This window comes from Peromyscus leucopus, chromosome 23, assembly GCF_004664715.2.
Source record: "Peromyscus leucopus breed LL Stock chromosome 23, UCI_PerLeu_2.1, whole genome shotgun sequence".
In the NCBI taxonomy this organism is placed as follows: Eukaryota; Metazoa; Chordata; class Mammalia; order Rodentia; family Cricetidae; genus Peromyscus; species Peromyscus leucopus.
The window spans coordinates 8,468,113-8,490,551 of record NC_051082.1 but is presented as its reverse complement, the minus strand read 5'-3'; the positions used below and the strand labels follow the sequence as shown (position 1 = coordinate 8,490,551).

The 22,439-nt window shown below is 51.0% G+C and overlaps 1 protein-coding gene across 2 annotated transcripts; it reads right to left on the bottom strand.

Moving 5' to 3' along the window:
* Positions 1–726: 726 nt before the first annotated feature.
* Positions 727–21,566, bottom strand: Wsb2 (WD repeat and SOCS box containing 2). Of its 2 annotated transcripts, XM_028878821.2 has the most exons (9): positions 21,424–21,566; positions 15,267–15,435; positions 9,267–9,511; positions 8,980–9,111; positions 5,199–5,299; positions 3,571–3,743; positions 2,899–3,009; positions 2,683–2,790; positions 727–1,952 (listed from the first exon to the last, which is right to left on the bottom strand). In XM_028878821.2, the coding sequence occupies exons 1-9, from the start codon at positions 21,434–21,436 to the stop codon at positions 1,790–1,792; spliced, it is 1,215 nt and encodes a 404-aa protein (XP_028734654.1). In that variant the 5' UTR covers positions 21,437–21,566; the 3' UTR covers positions 727–1,789. The 2 variants fall into 2 exon arrangements, with proteins under 2 accessions (XP_028734654.1, XP_028734653.1); XM_028878820.2 differs by lacking the exon at positions 21,424–21,566 and having other exon boundaries at positions 15,267–15,469.
* Between the last annotated feature and the right edge of the window lie 873 nt (positions 21,567–22,439).

The window sequence follows — 22,439 nt, the reverse complement described above, 5'->3', positions numbered from 1 at the left end:
AACAAAACACTGGTCTTTGTCTCTTAGAAGGCTTCCCAGCAGGTTCCAAATTCTATTGTGATGATAGCAAAGAAACTGTACTGGTAGAGTTAGCCTTCAGACTGCCTTTCTGGCCATTGGCTGTGCAAACCACTTGGGGAGGGATGGGATGCTGTGGGTGCTCCTGTCTGCACAGCTGGGCCGCCTTACACCAGTCCTCCATGGTAAGAAGAAGGTGCTTGTTGAGTGTGCACTCCTGTCAGGGCTTGTCTCTAGTGTCAGGATAAACTCTCCCTGGAGGCCGTTCGACTGGCGCCTACCGGCCTCTGCAACTGTAGGGAAGCGTGTGCACTCCCTCAGGACCAGGCTTCCCGTGGTCTAGACGAGGGGCTGTGCATGGTTACCAGCACTGGAGAGCACCCGGTGGGCCATGACCACCCTGCTGCTCACCACATTAGCTGTGTAAGATGCATCTGAGGTGGAGACATTTTCAGCACGCTGGACCTTGAAGTTAAGCATGTGCTGTGTAAGGGAGAAATGGTTTCTTGTCAATGGAGAGCGTGGTCCCCAAGTTTCCCAGTGGAGTTTGAAGCTGCAGCCAAGTGGCCAGTGCTGGAGGCAGTATCTCCACCACGTGGTTCAGATGCCCACTAGTGTCCCCACTTTGTTCTTGTTTTAAAAAGATTTTTCGTTTTTGTAGTGGAAAAAAAAGGAACAAAGACAAGCTTTTTTTTTCTTTCTCTTTTCTCCCTTCAATGAAAGCCTCATTTTGCAATGTTTTTCTTCAAATAATAGAGGAAACTCCTCTATGTACACACTGTACAATGTTAACACTGCCTCCATAAAGCATCAATTAAGAAAAGCCAAAGAATAAGGTGTTGAGTTTCTTTTAAAATAATTTAAAATATATTAACTTTCCTAAGGCAGATTTTGTGTGAGTGAGGCTCTTGAGTAGGTAGCGGCTGCCGCTGGTGAAGAGCGGTGCTTGGAAGGGGCTGTCTGTTCGGGGCAGTTGGAACTGGGGGAATCCCATGAGGTCAAGCAGCAGAGACAAACACGCACATGACAGCGTGAGCCAGTGACAACATGACTCCACACAACTAAGACATTGGCTTCACAACTGGGCCACTTCAGAACTCTGGGTTTTTAGAGACCACTGAGAACACACAGTTGTACCTTAATATCTGCTGAGAAAACACAAATAAATATGCTGATAAATGGCCATCTGACCATCATGCAGTTGAGGAGCACCTCCTCCTATGAGCTGATGTACTTGTTTGTCATTCCCTACACATGCACACCACTGTTTAAAGAGAAACAAGCCAGTACTAGTGTATTGGTGAGGAGCACGCCCCGTCCACCTGCAGCTGAGCAACAACCAGGCAGCTCCATGGGAACGTCTTGGCCAGAAAGATGTGCCAAACCCAAACGTTCTCTGACCGGAGCAGAGGAATTTCAAACCATGCAGCCACAGACCAGAAACAGGCAGCAGGTACTGTGCTACATGGCGGGCACTTCCCAGTGAAGGGAGTGTGGACTCGGCCACCACCAGACAGGCTCTGGAGCCTGCTTGCTTTTACTCCCCAAACCCCCTAACTGCACTCGGCTTCAAGACAACTAGATAGACAAAGGCTGCTCACAGAGGACGAGGACGAGGTAAGGCTGGCACCACGGAAGTGGGGTCACTCAGACCTCCTTGCACATGCCAATGGGGAGAAAGGTCCACAGCGGGTCCAGTGTGATCTGCTGGCTCCATCCTAGCCAGTCCCTTGCATTGCGGCTGCGACAGGAGTCAGGATGGCTGGTGTGACTAGAAAGTCCTGTACGTGAGGAACTCTTTCATCTTCTTGGGGATTGGCAGTGCTAGGACTTGGTATGTTGTCAGGAAACTTCGCAGAGCTTTCCTGCATAAATGTTTCAGTGAAGACAGGACGCGGGGAGCCGTCCAGAACTGGACATGGCCATCTCTCGTCCTGAAACAAGAGAAACCAGTCCTTAGCAGGCCCCAGAGAGTTGTTTTCTTACCATGGACAGTGGTGGTTCTGGTCTGACCAGAAACAGGAGACTGCAGAAGCGGAAGTGCACTCCTGACAGGGAGGGCTGTAAACTGCTAAATAATGACCAACAGGATTATTAGAACCCAGGAGGTGACCCATGCCTACAGTCCCAACTGCTATGTAAGATTAAAGCAGGACAAGAGCCCGAACCTAGGTCTCCAGGCTGCCCTGGGCAATACAGCAAGACTGTCTGGAAACAACCACCACCAAAGCCTTTGATGGCAAGAGCCGTCTCTTCAGCATAGCCCCTACATACTCAAAAGGAAAGGGGCTGGAGATACAGTCGAGTGCTTGCCTAGCAAGAGAAGGCCCTGGGCTCACACATAACAGACAGTGCCACTACCACTTCAAGATGTCACCTGTAAGGTAGCCTCGGCCGTGATTTCCCATATAAATTCCACATCACCTTATCTTGGGCCTCCTTGTGGAATTAACCGTTCAGGGTACTGTGAACCATAAACAAGTCTTTTGCAGCTTTTAGGTCAGTTACTAACATCTACAATAGACACAATGGCAGGATAGACTATTTTAATTTATGTAACCTTAGATTTTCTTAGGCAAGACTATTCTAGATACTTTCTTCCCTTAAAATTTCATGGTATAGGCAGGAGACATTGCTGCCCATCTGTTCAGCACAGATACATACCCTGTGGCTATAACTCCACCGTGTGGGAAGAATGTGCAGCAGAGACCATTGGTCATAGGAGCAAAGGCAACCGGAGCCTTCAGTTCCAGAGCCCAGATCCTGAGGAGCCTGCATGGGGAGAGAAGTCACATGCATGCGCGCTGAGCTGCAGGCCAGCAAGGAAATGCCTGCTATTGCAAGGACCAGCTCTAAGGGTCGCGTGCATCCCCTCCGTACCTGTCATCTGCCACTGTAGCGAGGTACAAGCCTTCAGGAGAGAAGCACACAGACCGCAGCGAGCTCATGTGGACATCGCTGTCGTCCATGGCAGGTTCCAGCTGGGTGTGACTACAAAGGAAAAGCAGCGGGTCTGGAATGATGGTCCCCCTCCCCCAGAATCCTCACCTGCAGGCAGTGCACCGAATGCTCTGGCCTGTGCTCCTAGTGTAAAACCACGGCATCTGCAGACTGGAAAACAAGGCCCAGCAAAAGCTCCACGTGCCTGCAGGTGTCACAAGGGTTACCAACACTTGTGCTAATTCCCTTATGCAAAGTAGGTCAGCCCCCACTTTAGTGCCACAGTGAAAGCGCAAAGTCTTTTTTAGGCTGATCTGTGATAATTATAGGACTACTATCATTTGCTTTGGAAACAACAGAAACTAAGGAAAAAGTAGAGCAAGCTTGTGAGGACAGGGAAATTCATACTGGAGGTGGCGGTTCTGATCAGAGTCACTGTGAACCTGGTACTACAGGTAACAGGTGGAAATAGCCACTGCGTTTCACACTCTGAACCAAGAGACTTGAGAGCTCACCACCACCAAGCACTGGGCCAGCTGCGCTCTTCCACGCAAGCGGTCCCTCCCCGTCCCAGACTCGGAAGGAATGCGTCTAACCCCACAAGGTCCTTACTGAAGTGACCTCAGCCTCTCGCCGGTGTAGGGGTCCCACATAATCACGCTGGTGTCGTAAGAAGCTGTGACGAGCAAGGCAGAGTCAGGAGAGAAGTCACAGGAGACAACACTGCTCTGGTGGCCCTCGAGCTTCCGGATGAGTGTGTAGGACCTCATGCTCCACAGAAAGACCTGCAACAGGACCCAAAGGATCTGGTGAGGGGCAGGAGCAAGGTGCTCAGACACCAGAGCAACCAGAGATCCCAACCCTGCCCTTCAGCTAGGGGAGGTAGACCTTTCTCCTTTTCTGTAGTCCTCCTAGGACCCATCATGCAGGTTTAAGCACGTAAAACGTGCAATACATTTCAGAAGAGCAAAGGCCAGGCTAGACTACAGAAGGTTGCCTACTCAACATTCACGTGGCTTTCTGATCCCTGCTTAGGACAGGGTAGCAGGCCTGCAGGAGACCTCTGCATCAGTAGCTTGTTCCAGCTGAAGCCAAGCATAGGATTGGATATGAGGAGTAGGCCCCACAGATCAAGCAGCAGCACCCCTCCCAGACATTTAACATTTACCTTGCTTAAGAACCTTAGCAAGCTGGGTAGTGGTGGCGCAGGCCTTTAATCCCAGCACTTGGGAGGCAGAGGCAGGCGGATCTCTGGGAGTTCAAAGCCAGCCTGGTCTACAAAGTGAGTTCCAAGACAGCCAGAGCTAGGAAGAGAAACCCTGTGTGGAAAAACCGCACATGCAGGACATCCAGCCCATGACTGCATCTGGCCTAGCTCATCACTTTAAACCTTGCTGAGAATCATAAAACAGGGTTTTCATTGTTCATTTTTATCTTAATAACTCTTGAGGCTAGTGATGTAGCTCAGTAGAGAACCTGACTAAGCCCTGGGTCCCATCCCAGCACTGCATGAAAGGGGCCTGATGGTGCAGGTTGGAGGATCAGTTCAGGGTCACCTTCAGCTACGTAACGAGTTTGAGCCCAGCCTGGGTTACCTAAGACCCTGTCTCCAAAAGAAAAGGAAAGGAAAATGCTTCATTTTTGCTCATTCCAAACCTTATATGATCAAGTTCCTGAGCTATGCCAAACAGTGACCCCTTCTAAACTGTCCCATCACATCACATCTGAGGTCAGTGAAGTCGCACAAGCAGAATAGAAACGACCTCTCCAGACTGCCCCTGGGCTCCAGCACCTTCAAAGCAACAGACCAGGGCTGCTGCTGTCAGGATCTGAACTGCAAATCCTAATCGCATGAAGTCAGACTGGAGAGATTCCAATTCAGAGGAAACTGGGGTCTGGATGTGGGCTGTAGATTTTAAAATCATGGACTCCAAAGGAAAACAGTCGGGAAATACTGCGCTTGGCCACTCTGGAAAAGGAACCACCCCCAGAGATGAAGCACTCATTTCCAAATCCTCCTCTCCATGGTCATGTTCAAGTGACAGCCTCCAGAGAGTTGTGTGGGGCTCGGGCATATACATGCTGCGTACATACACTCACACACTGACAGATGGACTGGCCCTGGCACACGCATGCAGATGCACTCTTGCTCAGGTACATACATACTGTGCACCAGCAGATGTACTGTGGACTAGCTCGGGCACACACATCCTGTGTACACTCACACACTGGATGCTTACCGACTTCTCACCAGCGGCAGAGCACAGCATGCTGCAGTCGGGGGAGATGGAGCAGCAGTAAACCCACTGCAGGTGGCCAGATAACACCTGGATCTGCTTACCTGCCCGAGAAGAACAGGACGAATCAGCCCCCAGAACCTAAGAGACCCAGTGCAACCAGCCAGCTCTCAGCCAGAGCCCAAACCCACATTCTAGTTCAGGACAACGGTGACAAGACCTGGCATTAATTTAAACACTTAGAAACCAAAGGAAAAAGTAAACACCTGCTGTCTGTGAACGCAGCAGCCAGAAGCCAAGGGAGCTTCTCCTGCCCTGCGGCTTCCTCTCATCTACAGACGAGCAGGACAAAGGTGCACAGCACAGAGGACACTCTTTTCAGGAACCAAGCACCTGTCCAGGCTTGAGAGCCTCTCACAGTTCCCCAGGGATCCCTGTTCAAGCACGCACAGAAGGGTGCAGTCACTGGAGGCATGCACTCTGAGATCAGCCAACCTGGTTCTGAGTGCCACCGCACCGTGCGCATATGACAGTACGGTCAGATGCTGTGATTTCCCAAGGCCGGCTCACATGAGAAGGAGAGAGTCCATGGGCAGTACACCTAGGCCGTCCGTCTGTCCAGGAGGAACAGAAACAGACTTTCCCACGTCGGGCATTGCTTAATGAAAATTGCAATATACAGGAGAATAGATGAGGAATAAGACTGTTTGTGAAATGACCTCAAAACCCAACGTGTATGTGTGTGTGTGTGTGTGTGTGTGTGTGTGTGTGTGTGTGTGTGTGTGTTCAGGAGTGTCTTCACAGGTACAGACATAGTATGGACGTTGATATCCGGGGTTCTTGACTTGGGTTACCAATTGTGAGGGAAGTGTGGAAGACATAGAAGAGGGAAGAGAGGTAACAATGGGGACATAAAAAGCAAGAAACACAAGAATTTACAAAGTTCACGTGTGCATGTAGCTATAAATGACCAACTTGTGAAACTCAACTGGTTTCTTCTCTAGCAGCCTAGCTGTCATGACTGAATGTACTATGGCAAGTCAGGTTAGGAGGACAATGTCTGGCACCTGGTAACACAGTTTGTCCCTCTTCTCTTTGGAAGAGTCCTACTTGGGACTGGAGAGGTGGCTCAGTGGTCAGAGCACTTGTTGCGCTTGCAGAGGACCCAGGCTTGGTTCCCAGCACCTACATGGCAGCTCACAACCATCCTTAAGTCCAGCTCCAAGGGATCTGACACCTCCTGACCTCTGTGAGTGGCAGACACATGCGTGGTATGCATACATCCATAGGCCAAACATTAAATACAAATCCAATAAGCTTTAAAAACAAACAAGAAAAGCACTCCCAACAACCCACTTTGTCCCACCCGCTCTCGGTCACTGTCACCTGGTCCATTCTCCCCACCAGCAAGGGATTTACTGAGCACCCCTCTAACTTTCCCACCAGGTGTACTCAAACCTCTAATCTCAGCACTTGGGGGGAGAAAACACAATCTCCAAGCAAGTCGAGGGCCCACCTAGGCTAAGCCACATGGTGAGAAAGCTCTAGACATATAGCACGAAAAATGTGGCCAAGCTGGGCATAGTGGTGTAAGCCTTTAATTCTAGCACTTAGAGGGCAGAGACAGGCAGGTCTACAAGTTCAAGACCAGCCTGGTCCATGCAGAGTTCCAGGACAGTCAGGGCGACATAGAGAGACCCTGTCTCAGAAAGAAGAGTAGAGCAGGGCTGAGGTTGGTGGGTAGCTTAGCTGCAGGGCTTGTGCCTAACCCAGGGGGCCCAGACTTCCGGAAGTCCTCCTCCTCACTGGCAGGCCCATTTTAGACTGCTCCTTTCCAAGCTCCAGTCCCAGACAGAAGTCATCAGGGCTCTCTTAGTGAGTGGGTGGTGTAGATGAGGACACGCCAAACACCTCTGTCACTGTTTAGCTACCAGCTGCTATGGACTGAGGGACCCCCAACACTCATTTTTTTCACTTGTTTACATTATGACTCATAACAGTAGCCAAACCGCTGTTACAAAGTAGCAATGAAACAATGTTCCGGTTGGGGGTCACCACACCACGAGGAACTGTACTAAAGGGTCCCTCGCACATTAAGCAGGCTGAGAACTGATGTCTAGTACGTACTGAGAAGCCCAAGCTAAGGCACTAATTATCATTCTCATTTCTTTTTTCCTTTTGTTTTGTTTTTCAAGACAGGGTTTCTCTGTGTAGCCCTGGCTGTCCTAGAACTCGCTCTGTAGACCAGGCTGGCCTGGATCTCACAGAGATCCCCTGCCTCTGCCTCCAGAGTGATGGGATTAGAGGTACCGTTCTCATTTCCAAGAAGGTAGGAGAATGCTCCAGAATGGGAAGCAGGACAGCCAGTACAGCTTAGTACTGACCCTTCCATGTGGGGTCCCTTGCCTCTTCTGGGGTTGCCTCCAGCGCCATGTTTTCTACCATGTGGGTTCATGCTTGGCAGCAAATCCATTCACCACGGAGCCATCTTGCCAGCCCAGAACCTATGGTCAGTTACACAAACCCACGTGTGTGTTCATGGGTACGTGGACTGCTGCATATTGATGTTCTGAACGTGGGCCTGTGCTTTGATCACAGAACAGCTTATCTGGACACTCCCAAGTGCTGTTGCCTCTAAGGATGTAGATGCAGACCAGGTTTTTGACCTTTGGGACTGCAACGCTCTCCTCTGAGCTAGCCTGTGCATTCCAGGCTGTTGACCAGCATGCCATGCTCAGTCTCTTTAGAGGCCATTTTTAACTCTCTAGACATTGCCAGTAGTCCTGGAGGATAATGCCTCCTCTGGCCCGGAGGCCCTGGTCTGGGGGCAGTCCATCTAGGGGGCTTCCTGAAAGAAAGGGTGTCTTTGTGAAGTACGACCTCAGCCTAGAGTACTGGTCTCACTGCAGGTGGTCAGTTTCTATGGCATTCTGCTTGAGCAAGCTGTGCACAGGACAGCATTTCATACAGCTCTGGTGTTCACCCCTGAACGGTGACAGAGGAAGAGGAGTTTACTGCCACCCTTTTCCCACAGATGGATAGAAGGAGACAACTCACTCCTGCAATCTGACCTCTGACCTCCACATAGACAACTCACTCCTGCAATCTGACCTCTGACCTCCACATACAGGCTGTGGCAGGTGTTATCTCCCCCTACCCAAGGACGACAATAATCAATTAGAGTTTTCAGAACGACTGTCTGTACTGAATATAGAATCTCATTGTCAATGCTGCCTACACAAGACAGGATAGCAACTGTCTTCAGAGCATGTACCCCACATCGGGGATTAGGAGTCCTCTAGAGATGGCGTAGAGTAGGGCACATGTGTGGGTTCTGTGCAGAGTCTATGGCACTTCATATGAGAGGCACAAACACTCTCAGGGGTTGGTGTCCTGGGGTTTCTAGAACCTGCCCTTCAGGAAAATGTCCAGTGAACTTTTGGTATGAAAATATCTTTAGGCCGGGCTGGGGTGGTGCACGCCTTTAATCCCAGCACTCGGGAGGCAGAGGCAGGCGGATCTCTGTGAGTTCGAGGCCAGCCTGGTCTACAGAGCTAGTCCAGGACAGGCTCCAAAGCTACAGAGAAACCCTGTCTCGAAAAACCAAAAAAAAAAAAAAAAAAAAAAAAAAAATCTTTAGCTCAGTACTAAAGGGACGCAGAGTGACTAAAAGAACATCTTAGAAAGGCTTGTTGGGGAAGACGGAGACGAAACAACTCTAAATAAAACGGCACTGGTGAGCGAGGGGAGCAGTATGGACCACGTGGCTCAGGCACCTCCCTACCATGTTTGTTCAGGTCCCAGATTCGAAGGGTCTTATCCCGGGATGCAGAAACCAAGATCAAACTTCCACTGGGTGTGAAGCTCAAATCTCTCACGACATCTTGGTGGCCAGAAAGATTCAGAAGCAGGAGCCCTGGAGGGAGCAGAAGCCCTGGTCAGTGTAAAGTGGAGGCAGATGGGTCAGTTGCTGCCCACTCCTCAGCCAACGGTGGTTGATGGAGCCCGTGGGGCCTGACCACATGTCACGAGCACACCGTCCCGAACCTGGTACTAACCAGAAAGACCTACCTGTCTGCACCTCCCAAATCTTGATCTGTCCATCGTTGAGACCCGTGGCCAGGATCAGGCAAGAGACATCTGGCACCTGGGGATGGTGGCGTGCCCAGAGTTTCCTGCTGGGTGGAGAGGGCCACGGGCTGAAGGCCAGCCCCCACACAATCTGACCACAGTCCAGTGTCTTCTCCTTCAGGCTGCCTCGTCCTTTTGAATCATTTTTGCTGCTTCGGCTTTTGGCTTCGAATCCTTTAGGGATGCTGGACAAAGTAGACATTTCTGAGTGAATCTACAATTGGAACCACGTCAACCAACATGCTATCCCAAGACTCAATTCCTAGAAGCCACGTCTGGCGTTTGGTGAAGTCTGGTATGGTTTCAATTCCGTTTGGAATTCATGGGACACGGGCCTCATTGCTTTGGCCCACCTGACTTGCAACAGCCCCGAAATGGGGTGACCTGCCTTGTGGAATAAGTAGACCACACGGGCTCCAGGGAGCCCCACGCTTGCTCAGGAAGTTCTCTTGGGTTTGGGTCCTGGAGAGAAATAAGCACTTTCCCCCTGAGAAAGTGTGCAATGTACAGCATAGGTTTTAGAAGCAGGACAGACAGAATTAGAACATGGATCCTCTCCATCTGCTGCTCTCCTGCTCAACAGCCCCCCCCCCATCTCCAGCTGAGAAATCCCCAGAAGGCTGGACGTGAACCCTCTTTTGCCACTATAGCCCATGTGGTGGACACTCATGTCTGCCCTCACTGCACTCCAGGTAACCACGAGGCTCCTCCACCTACTTCCCCGGCAGCACATCCAGCTTGGGACCCATCAGTAAAACAGCCGACCACAGCGCTGCCAGAGGACACTGCCCCGGGATCGCTCAGCCCAGCCCTGACCTTTCCCATTCCACTGGGAAACAAGTCCAGGAAAGCGAAGCTCAGGCCCCAGACACAGGTCCTGTCTGTCACCACTGGACCCAACACCGGCCGTCACAACGGCACGGGTTAAGTAGACGCTCTAGGATTTGGTCTGAAAGCAGACGTTTACTATTCCACCAAGTGTATGTGACCAGCAGACAGTAAGCCCCTCTTTTCTGAGTGATGTTGACAGTTTCTGTACACTCAGTTGGGGAAACCAGATGAGGACCCCAGATCCCAAGCAAGCTCAGACTTATTTCTTGAGAAATCCTATACCTAACAACATATGTGCCTGGATTGCTTTATTTTCACCTGCTCTGAAAAGGTCCATTAACCCATATTTCTGTCACTTGTGTAGTGCAGTATGTTAAAAAACTGTATCAAAGCCGGGCGGTGGTGGCACACGCCTTTAATCCCAGCACTCGGGAGGCAGAGGCAGGCGGATCTCTGTGAGTTCGAGGCCAGCCTGGGCTACCAAGTGAGTTCCAGGAAAGGCGCAAAGCTACACAGAGAAACCCTGTCTCGAAAAATCAAAAAAAAAAAAAAAAAAAAAAAAAAAAAAAAAAAAAACTGTATCAAGCTCATCTGGAAAAGTGGAGGCTCTCCAGCCTAAACTGGAGGTTGGCAGAAAACACTCAGGGCGGCTCTTTCTGCTTTTGCTTTCAACAATGCTTTGGTCACTTTTTAAAAAGTCACAGTATGTTGACAAAAACTGTACCTATTCACCACGTACAACATGCTGGTGTGGATGTGTGTAATGTGTAGAGCCAGAGGGCGAACGCCTCAAAGTCCTCTCACACTCGCTACTGCAGAGCATCAAAGAACTTCTCCTGGGACAGCTTCCAAGTGGACATCGGAGCCACAGAATTCACCCCACCCTGGGGCTCTGCAGCCTGGCCAACATCTAGCCACCCACCACTCCGACCCAGCACTGTACGCCTGCCTCCGATCAGTTCTGTTCTTTTTAGACTTCACATATGAAAAGGTCATGTGCTGCCTCTAACTTGTTTTACATTTTATAATACATTTTATAATATTCTGCTTTAGAGGAATTGACCTTGCTGGGTCACAAGATCGGAGTAGAGCTGGAATTAAAAGTTCAGTGAGGGTATCCTAGCCCAGTGCTCAAAAACTGCTCTGGGTGCCTAAGTGAGCGGCTGAACCGCAGCAGAGAGACAGACATGTGGGAAGGGGAGGCGTGGCAGGGCATACGTGAGGAGAGGGTGCTAATGGGATGGGACTCCAGCAGAACCTGGCTTCCTGACTTCCAGTTTCTCAGGTCGGGGGCAGGTGGGACAGCTCATCAGATGCAGGCACTTGATGCCAAGCTGACAGCCCAAGCTCGATGCCTGGGACCCACACAGAAGGTGAGAGCCGATGCCTGCAAGTTGTCCTTGACTTCCGTATGTGTGCAGACATGTGCACACACACGTGTAACTTTTTAAAAAGTTTCTAAAATCTGCCGGGCAGTGGTGGCACATGCCTTTAATCCCAGCACTTGGGAGGCGGAGGCAGGTGGATCTCTGTGAGTTCGAGGCCAGCCTGGGCTACAAAGTGAGTTCTAGGACAGGCTCCAAAGCTACACAGAGAAACCCTATCTCGAAAAACAAAACAAACAAACAAACAAAAAAGTTTCTAAAAGCTTTATTCTTGAAGGTAGTGTATATGATTATCGGTTGACACCAGGTAGTAACTCAATAACAAAAGCATTTTCTAATAATTTTTTTTTCTTTTTCTTAAAGACAGGATCTCTCTATTATGTAGCTCTGGCTGTTCTGGAAGTCACTATGTAGACCACTTACCTCTGCCTACCCAATGCTGGGACTAAAGGCATGTTTCACTATGCCTGGCTAACAGGATTTTTTGAAAAATGTGTAAATCCCAGCACTTGGGATCTCTGGAAGTTCAAGGCCTGCCAGGTCTATAAAGCAAGTTCCAGGACAGCCAGGGCTACCCAAAGAGTGCCTGTCCTGGGCTAGAGATGTAGCTCAGTTACAGAATACCATTCTCAGACAGCCAAGGTCCTACGCTGGGCCACTAGCTCTGCCAAAAATGAGTAACTAAGTAGACAAAGGGGCTGGAGAGGTGGCTCAGTGGTTAAGAGCACTGAATGCTCTTCCAGAGGACCCGAGTTCAATTCCCAGCACCCACATGGCAGCTCATGACTGTCTGTATCTCCAGTTCTATGGCAAAACACCAATGCCCATAAAGAATGAAAAAGTAAAAATAAAATTAAACAAACAAACAATTTTTAAAAAGTAAGTAGACAGTAGACAAAGGTCAAGTACCCCCTAACAAGGATATAAATCCTGCCAGTAACAATTATTATAACTTATAAAACATAAGAAACAATGGAGATCCAGGAATGAAATCAATCATGACTATTACTCAGACTGGGGACATAGCTCCATGGTAGGAACACCTATACAAAGGCCTGGTCCAAGGTCCAGCGAGGACAAAACGACTCACTGTCCAAGCACACTTTGACCACAGTAAACGGTCACCACCAATGGCTGTGGATTTCCTTCTAACAAAGTCACATGGGTCTGTCACACATACTGTTCTGCTGCATATGCCTACTGCATACCACGATTGCACGTGGTGCCCACTCCTGCATCACGGTGGTGTGCTTTGTTTTGCTGTTTGCATTGTTTTTGGTAGGGATGGGACCCAGAGTCTCACACATTCAGGAAGAAGCCCCTATGCTGAGCTGCATCCTATTTCTGAGACTTGCTAAGTTGCTCCGGCTGCTTTCCTGCCTCAGCCTCACAAACAGCTGTAAGGACAGGCGCGCTGCCATGCCTGGCTGCTTTTAAAAAGAAGCCATCAGCTTGCACTGCGCCGGATTCTCATTCTTCAAAGTCTGTGATTTCTCCCCAAACGAGGAATGTCTCACTTGACATAAGTAAATATTGTTCTTGCTCTGGTAAAGCACAGGGAAAGGCAGACACTGGCCACCTCTTGGGGTTTTCTTCGCTATCACAGGAGGGTGGGCGCATTCCCTACAATGACGTGTGAACCCAGGGAAGTGCTCTGGAGGTACCAACACAGAGCAAACCTCAAGGACTTTGAGACGACAGCTGTCCCTAGACTCCGCTCCAGACAGGAAGAGTCTCTTGCGGTCTACTTAGAAAACAGCACATTTGAGCAGTGAATGACTTTGACCTCCCCTTCCTACTACAGAAGATGACTCTGCGCGCATACCCAACGCCGCTGCACTGGACACTCTAGCTCTAGTTTCTCTTTTTTCTTTCTTTTTTTGGTTTATCTAGACAGGGTTTCTCTGTAGCTTTGGAGCCTGTCCTGGACTCACTCTGTAGCCCTGGCTGGCCTCGAACTCACAGGTGTCTGTTAGGCAGAGATCATTCAGGGCGACCAGTCACTGCAGCAGCCTCCAGCCTGGACATTCCAAGGATTCTTGGGAATTAGGTTCCAGGAAGTGGGGACTGTGTAAGTTCCACCTTCCTCCCCAGCAGTGCAGCCTAGGACAACCAGGACCCTTGGTGGCATTACCATTAGCAAGGCAACATGGTTCCCACGCTTCAAGCTTAAATCTCGCCCATTACTTAGGAGAGACGCCTGGAGCCCCCAGAACAAACTCTGATGTACTTAGAGTTCTCCACCCCTAGCTCAGTGCCAAGTGAAGAAGACTTGCAATAAATACATACATACTGGTTGAATAAAGAAATGCAGACATGCAACTACCCTCGGACAGATGGGAGATACGTCAACCGGGAGCTCACAGCAGTCAGACTCTGGAACCTGTCTGTCCCAACCTGTCTAACCTTTGCGACAGAAACTATCAACGAGGTTAGAAAACAAAGGAACAAACAAACAAAAGGAAACAAAGACCCAGTTAGAAATGGCCAGAGCTGAGGAGGTGGTTCTCAGAAGGCAGGACTCAGAGATCCATCAGCACAGGGAAAAGGCTCAAGGACGGAGCCAGGAAGGAAATACAAATCAGACTCCGCCTCACAGCAGGAGTACCAGGCTAAGACAGACAAGGGGCAAGTGTCCCAACGATGTAGAGCATTGCAAACCTGAAGACACTGCCGAGTCAATGTAAAACTGCACCCCCACTTCAGAAAAACAGCCGGCCACCCTCAGTCCCACACTGGACGCACACACCCATGCAGATGTGTCCAGAAACACGAAGAGCAAGGCGGTTCACCACAGTCGACGAGGGAAGCCCAAACCTAACGCCCACCAGTCACCTCACACTAGACCACGTCACTGGGCAGGAAACGGAAGTGAAGCATTGCGTCACACACAACGCGGACGAAGCCTGGGTTAACAGACACATGCAGAAGATCCAGGAACAAGCATCCATGCCAGGTGAGTCCACAGTGGGAGAGAAGACAGTGGTTGCCAGGCCAAAGCCAGAGAAGGCTAAAGAGGTGTCTTTCTGAGGGAGTGATAATGCTCTGGAATTGATTTTGGTGATGGGTACGCAACTCAGTGCAAATACTAAACGATGCTGCACTGGACGCTCTAGTTCTAGTTTTTCTTTTTTTGGTTTATCTAGGCAGGGTTTCTCTGTAGCTTTGGAGCCTGTCCTAGAACTCACTCTGTAGCCCAGGCTGGCCTCGAACTCACAGAGATCCGCCTGCCTCTGCCAGGCAGGTGGAGTGCTGGGATTAAAGGCGTGCACCACCAGCGCCCGGCTATTTTTAGTTTTTCTCTTGAGACCGTCTCATCACCCAGTGCAAGCTCTCCTTCCCCTGGGGTCTCTTGCCTCCATCTCCCGAGGACTTCGGTTACAAGAGCACATCACAGAGAACAGCTAGCACTTTGTACCCTGGGGACCTCCCTCACTCCCCAGGGTACAAAGAGGACTTTAAATGGACAAACTGAATGGGTGTCGCCTCTGTCTCAATAAAATTGGCAAAAAAAAGTCAGTATGAGGCCAACACACTCTACAGACCTGGCTTCTCTACGTACAGAATGGGGGGCTTTGGGACCCCGCGATCAAGTCCTCAACTGTTTAGTCCTTTTCTTACCTATTTTCGAAAAGGACCCCAAAGAGCAGGGAGCAACCTGGAAAAAGCACCCAATGGCCCATCATGGACCTCCCTCACTCCCCAGGGTACAAAGAGGACTTACAGCTGCTCTTCCAATGGCCAGGGGACCAGCTTGACCACACAGTGTCCTTGAGACCAGGCGAACCAGGAACCATCTGGAGAGAAGGCCACACTCCAGGTCTCACAGCTGGACTTCCAGTCAAACTGATGGGGACGCCCGGGCTTGAGTTCGGCCAGCAGCAGCGGTTCCTCTGGGGAAGGAGACGTCATACTTCAGTCTCACCACCAGACTGGGGAAGCTGCTGTCTGCCCAAGACTTGGTGGGAGAGAGTTGTCGTTCAAATGACCTAGGGCAGTAACAGTAGCCACAGGCTACATTCCACTGTGGTTACTCAGTGGCAACCCTCCCCACGGCATGACTCAGAGTAACCCTGGTGTGGTGGACCTGGTGAATGAGGCATCCTAAGCAGGAAGAAAGTGAGAGGCGCTGTCTGGACTCCAGCCAATGAATGCCTTTAAGGTCCCCCTTGAAAGGAACCTGGCACCTTCAACTCAAGGGTTCCTTCCCACTCCCAGCACCCTCCTCGCCTCCTTTTAGGGCAGACTTACTGGCTCCACTTCCTATTTCTCCCATGTCCTGAGTCCTTCTTTAACCTGCTCAGGTGCTCCCAGGGGCCCTCCAGAGCTGAAAACACACATCCAATATATTCCATGGTTCCCAGGTCTGCCCCTAGGTCTGCCCCACACCCCTACACTAAGCTCCCCACCCCCAGGCCATGTCCTCTATGTGGTTCCTTGCCCTGCAGGGTACAAGCCCCCTTCCCATTCACATCCTGTTCATTTTCTGCCTCGAAGAACCACACCTGGGTCTTCTGGCAGCAGCAACCCAACTTCCTACTCTCACATCTCTTTCATTCTCTTGTGGACCAGCACCTGAGCAGTTTCCACACCAACGCCACGACTGCAGCCCCTCTGCAGAGCTCCTCACATCTCCTCAGAGAGAGCAGTGTTTGTCAACCCAACCACGACTCCCCTGTAGTTCTCGAGTCCAGTGAAGAAACCCCACAGCTGACTTGTAAGTCAGAGAGGCCTGGAGAGGGAGGTTTCAACACCATGACTACCTCTGTGCTCCTCCCACTCCAGCAGTTCTAGGAGTTGATGCTTCTGTGGATGCTGGTAGATAGATAATAACTTAATTCTTTTTTTAAGTTTTTTTAAAAAATTTTTTATGTGCATTGGTATTTTGCCTGTATGTATGTCTGTGTGAGGGTGCCAGATCCCCTGGAACTAGGGTTACAGACAGTTATATGGGTGCTGGGAATTGAACCTGGGTCCTCTGGATGAGTAGCCAGTGCTCTTAACCACTGAGCAATCTCTCCAGCCCTATAACTTTATTCTTATAAGTTACTAATGTGTATGCGTGTTTTGCCTGTATGTAAGTAGGTGCCATATGCATGCAGTGCCCACAAAGGTCAGAAAAGGGAGTTGGATCCCCTGGAACTGGAGTTACAGATAGTTGTAAGCCACCATGTGGGTGCTGGGAATCGAACCCAGATCCTCTAAGAAAGCAGCCAGTGTTTTTTGTTGTTTTTTAATTTTGGTTGGTTGGTTTTTGTTTTTCGAGACAGGGTTTCTCTGTGTAGCTCTGGCTGTCCTGGAATTCGCTCTGTACACCAGGCTGTCCTCAAACTCAGAGATCTGCCTGCCTCTGCCTCCTGAGTATTGGGATTGAAGGTGTGCTGAACCACTGCCCACCTCATAACCACTGAGCTACCTCTCCAGACTCCATAGAAACTAATTCAAACAAGCTGTATTTCATATATTTCAAAACCTGCTTTTATGTGTTTTCTTCCATTTGGGCCTCAAAAAAGTTGGCATATATCTTACAAGGGGGACTTTCCTAGTTAGAGGGCAGCCGCTTTCCTTGGTGACACACAGTGCTAATGCAATCAATGGTTAGCGTGGTATCAGTGAAAGAGAAGGCAATGGTTCACATACAAAACAAGCATTTCCTGCTATGTGTACCATAGGAAAATACATAGATGTATCTCTTGAGGAATTTTTATGGTTGTGTATGTGTGGCACACACATGAATGCCATAGGGTGTGTGTTGGAGGTCCGACAACGATTCTCAGAGTCAGTTCTCTCCTTCCACCATGGCTTTGAGGGCTTAAACTGATTTTTGTGGCAATTGCTTTTAAAACCCCACCGAGCCTTCTATCTCTCTGGCCCTGCAGATGTATCTTGTTTTGTAAAATATGGATGTTGCTGAAAATTCAGCCTTCAAACAGAATTTTAATGCATTGTATCTTGGCTTTATAAAGTGAACATTCGCTGCTTGAGGTTCTATGTGGAGATAGAGGTTTGAATACATTGGGTCTAAGCTGCTATACGTTGACTCAGATCCTTCCTCCTAGAAAGATGTGTGTGTTTGTATCTGGAATCCACTGGTGTATGCGACCTGTCTGCATGAGCATTAGCTGGAGAAATGGACCCATTCTGCCCTCAGTTCAACAGCGTGAAGACTGCAGCCACCCTGAACTATTTACTCTCGACTCAACTCCTCCCGTATCCATACACCATCCACCCTTCTGTTAGGATGGCCACCACACATCGTAAAAGGGCCAGCCTTGATTTCTTTTACTGCCCAACCCAAGTTCACTGTCAAGTTCAAACAAGCCTGTCTCCAAAAGCCTCACGACACCTTCCTTCCCACTGCTATGGCGACTCCTTGACTCTCTGGGGCATCGCCTGTTGCCTGGCATCCAGTCTTCTACCTGCTCTCTGGGTTCTGCTCTAGCTCCCAATCATCCACTCTCCGTACCCTGTATGTAGTCACTTACCCTTAGAGTCAAAGCAAACACACCACCCTCCCCTCCCTGTTACAGGTCACCCTCCCCTCCCTGCCTTCATTTCACACCTGGACTTGAACCTCTCCTCTTCCTGCCTCCCCCATCTAACTAGGCTCAGTCCCAACCTCAGGACTTTGCTGCAACTCTTCCCTCCACAGGAATGTCTCTCCATGGCTGCACCTCATCTACACTGTGTCTGGCTCAAAGGCCAGCTCCCTCTGACCCTCAACCCAGTGCCTTGACCACTCCTCATCACTGCTGAGATCATTACCCCTCACCTTAACACTAGGAGGTCTGCTTACAGCAGCAAACCTTGTATGCCAGCAGTCAGGCTACCAGGAGACACTTGGTGACAAAAAGAGATATGTAATGCCACTTTCAAAATAGAGGAAATGAAGCCCCTTAGACTAGCAAGATGCTTATGCCATCGTTCACTTGAAATTCTTCTTAAACCCTAGCCCTACCCAGAATGCATACTCTATTTCTGGGATTTGGGGGTTTCAACTCTTGCTATTTCAGGTCAGGAATCTAGAATCTAAAAGAAGAAACCAGTAGCTGTCTCCTGGAGTCTGGGCCCAAACTAAACTTGGCTACTGGAAAACAAAACCATAATTAGTGCAGAACTTCAAAACAAATGAAACAGACTGCAAAGATCCAGCTTCATCTGAGATATACCTGCATGGCCTTCTTTGGTTGGATAAGGGTTTTGTCCAATTGATATGCAATGCTTACTTACTGGATACCACGTGATACACTGACACTCAGGTAGTGGGGGAGGGGAGTCAGTTAAGCTAATGAGCATATGCACTCCTTCACATTCTTAGCATTTTTTTCATCGAGGACTCGGAAAACCCATCAGCAATTTCCAAGTATATAACAGGGTTATTAACTGTAGTCACCATCTTAGGGAACCAAAGTTCTGCAACCTTTGGCCAGAATTTCCCTACCCCCCACCCACTTCCAGGCTTTCCAACTAAACAAGGGCTATGTCTAGACAGTCAGGCAGAATTCGAAGACATGTCTCATGAGCTCCTTGAACAAGGAGGCTTGCTTTACCAGAGGTGGAGACAGGACCCCGGCGGGCAGCAAGCTTTGTGAGCCTTCCTGCCTTGAGATCTTTGCATCACTAGGCTGTTCCATCAGCGTGGATAGTCTTGACTAGCGGCTCTGTGTCCACATCACCTTCTTGGTGACATTCCTGACTCACCGAGGTGACTAGATCACTTTCCTTTAGGGTTAGTCATTTAGCTTTCTATACACTAGGATTTTCTGTGTAGCAATTGTGGCCTACCTCTCCTCAAGCCCCCTTACCTATCTGCCAAGTGTCACTAGTCACAAGCGGTTACTGACCAGTGAAGTGTGGCAGGGCTGTTAAGAACGGAGCTGGAGAGATGGCCCGGCGGTTAAGGACACTGTGACTCTAGCAGAGGACCTTGTTTCAATCTCCAGCACCCACATGGTGACTCACAATTGTCTGTAACTCCTATGCCAGGGGGACCTGATTCTCTCTTCTGGCCTCTGCAGGCACCAGGCACATGCATGGTACACAGACATACATGCAGGCAAAACACTCGTATACATAAAATATAAAACGAATAAATCTCACAGTAGTTTTTTAAAAAGAATAAACCACACACCAGACTGTAAAAACTTAGTGGTAGCGATGGCTCAGGTGTTAAGGGCGTGTGCTGTTTTGCTGTTCCGATCCCAGATCCCAGCACCACCTAGCGGCTCCCAATTATCTGTAACTTAGTACAGAGGATATGACGCCCTCTTCTGGCCCTCTCAGGCACTGCAGGCACCACGTGGCGCAGACATACAGGCAGTTAAAACACCCACACCTAAAAATTTTTAAGACTCCAAAACATTCCTGTAACTTTTGTTTGACCACATAAATGAATAAGTATGAAATATTTTAGATGTTAGCCTGAAAGAGATAGCTTTTTAATTTCAACTGTTCCCTTTCTTTCTTTCTTTTTCTTTTCTTTTCTTTTTTTTTTTGAGACAGGGTTTCTCTGTTGTAGCCTTGGCTGTCCCGGAACTCGCTCTGTAGACAAAGTTGGCCTCAAATTCAGAGACCTGCCCGCCTCTGCTTCCCAAGAGCTGGGATTCAAGTGCCACCACCTCCTGCAATTGTTTCTCTTTAAAATGTTTCTACTACATTTAAATTACATATTGCTGTTATATTTCTATGGGCTAGCGATGAACTAGAGGGCACCTGGCACATGGTAGATACTCAGCAAACATTTGTTGAGTTAATAAATTAATTCTAACCACTGTTCTACTGTTTTCTATTGGAATCCCTTTACAATAGCCTTTATTCGGTTTGAAGAGAGGCTCTTAAAACTCTGGCCTAGTGTCTGGCCTTTTTAACCGTAGCTTGGCTGCTCTCAACAGCCAACACCCCTACAACCCAGCTGTCAATCACTAGGGGAAATTTTGCACTGGTACAGAGTCCTGTTAAGAACGGGGAGTCTGGTCACAGATTGCTTTGAGATTTGACTATAAGGCATCCATGGGAAGGAGAGCGGAAGCTATAAAAAGATTCACAGAAGAAAACAGTAGAGGCCATTTAAACAGAATTCTATGGGGAAGATCCTCAAAGGCTTTTATCTAGATAGAAACCCGGCGACACCTATCCCTGAAAGCCCGGCTACTGCAAACAAAGAAATGTCATTTCCTAAATGCAAAGGGGACACCACCCCAGGGAATACCCGTCTTTCAAACATCCCACCCAGCCCTGCAAGCCCTGCAGCGCATCCGAGTCCTTCCGACCTAGGTGAAGCCTGAACTTCACTGGAGCCAAGTCTGAGCCCTAGGCCTCGCCTCCTGGGATTGCCCTACGAAAATTTCCTTTCAGCTCGGGTATTTGGGGACACCCGAGTCTGGCAACAGCACCTCACCCCAAATCCATGCCACTATGCTGTGGGCACACCGCAGGACCAAGGGCCCTTTAGGGAGAAGCCCCGGGGGGATGCAGGTCTAGCCTTCCTGCGTCCACTCGGCGCAGGAAGTTCATCCCATGCTCTCTCTCTTCCAGCTCTCATGGTGACAGCTGTGGGCAAGGGCAGAGCCAGGACGGGACCTCACCCACCGGGGTGTCGGGTCCTACGTGTCACCGCGGGGCAGCGCCCCGGGCCCCACCCCGTTCCCAGGCACCCACCCTCCCGGCTAGCCGCGGCGGGCGGGGAGGCCGGGCGGCCGGCCACGGCGCAGGCGACCCCGGCCCGGCGTCCTCTGCGTGAGCTCGGCCAAGGCGGCGGGGCGCCGAGCTCGGCCGGCCGCCCTCCCCGGTCCCCGCGGCCGCTGGAGGACGGCGGGCGCCGCTGACAGCGAAAGTGAAACAAAGCTGCGCTCCCGCCGCGGTCCCCGGCCCGCCGCACTCACCTCCGGCCTCCATGAGGACGCGCGGCCCGCGCCAGGCGGCGGCGGGCGCCTCAGCCCCCAGGGCCGCGGGCCTTCATTCCGCGCCCGCCCCGCCGCCGCCGCCGCCGCCGCCGCCGCCGCTGCCCGCAGAGGCCATCAGCTGCTTCCCGTCACATGGCGGCCGGCGGGGGCGGGGCCGGGTCGGGAGCGCGCAGGGGAACGGACGCCAAGGCTGCGGGGGCGTCGGGTGGGTCGGGGAATGCGGGGCCCGGAATGCGGGGCCAGGGGGGAACGCGGGGGGACGTGGAGCTGGGGGAACGATGAGATGAAAGGACGCGGGGCCGGGGAACGATGAGATGAAAGGACGCGGGCCGGGGGGGGGGGGAACGTGGGGCTGGGGGAACACTGGACTCGCGGGGGGGGAACGCTGAGCTGGGGGTACACGGGGCCGGGGGAACGCTGAGTTGGGAGTACACGGGGCTGGGGGGACGCTGAGTTGGGGATACACGGGGCTGGGGGAACGCTGAGCTGGAGGGAACATGGGGCCAAAGGAACACTGGGTTGTGGGGGAACGCTGAGCTGGGGGTCGCGGGGCTGGGGAACGCTGAGCTGGGGGTCGCGGGGCCGGGGGAACGCTGAGCTGGGGGGACACGGAGCCCGGGGATGTGAGGGTGGAGAACCCTAAGACTGAAGGGACATCGATCGGCCTTTGGGAACAAGAAAGCTGAGGGACGCGGGCCGGGGGGGAACACCAGGCTGTGGGGACGTGAAGCCGGGAGGGGACGCAGGCATGAAAGGAACGCGGCGGCGGCGGGTGGGCTGGGGGCCGGGGGTTCTGGGCGGGGTGGAGGGGGACTGACGCGGAGCTGAAAGGGAAGCGGGGTGGGGTGGGGGACACACCGGGGCGGGGGCCGTGGTGCGGAAGGACCCGAGGCCGGGGGAAATGCCGGAGCGGGGTGGGATGGGGAGGGAGTGGGGCTCACGGACCTGACTCGGGTTGACGTAGGGCCGAGAGGGAAGCGGGTAGGGGTCGAGGG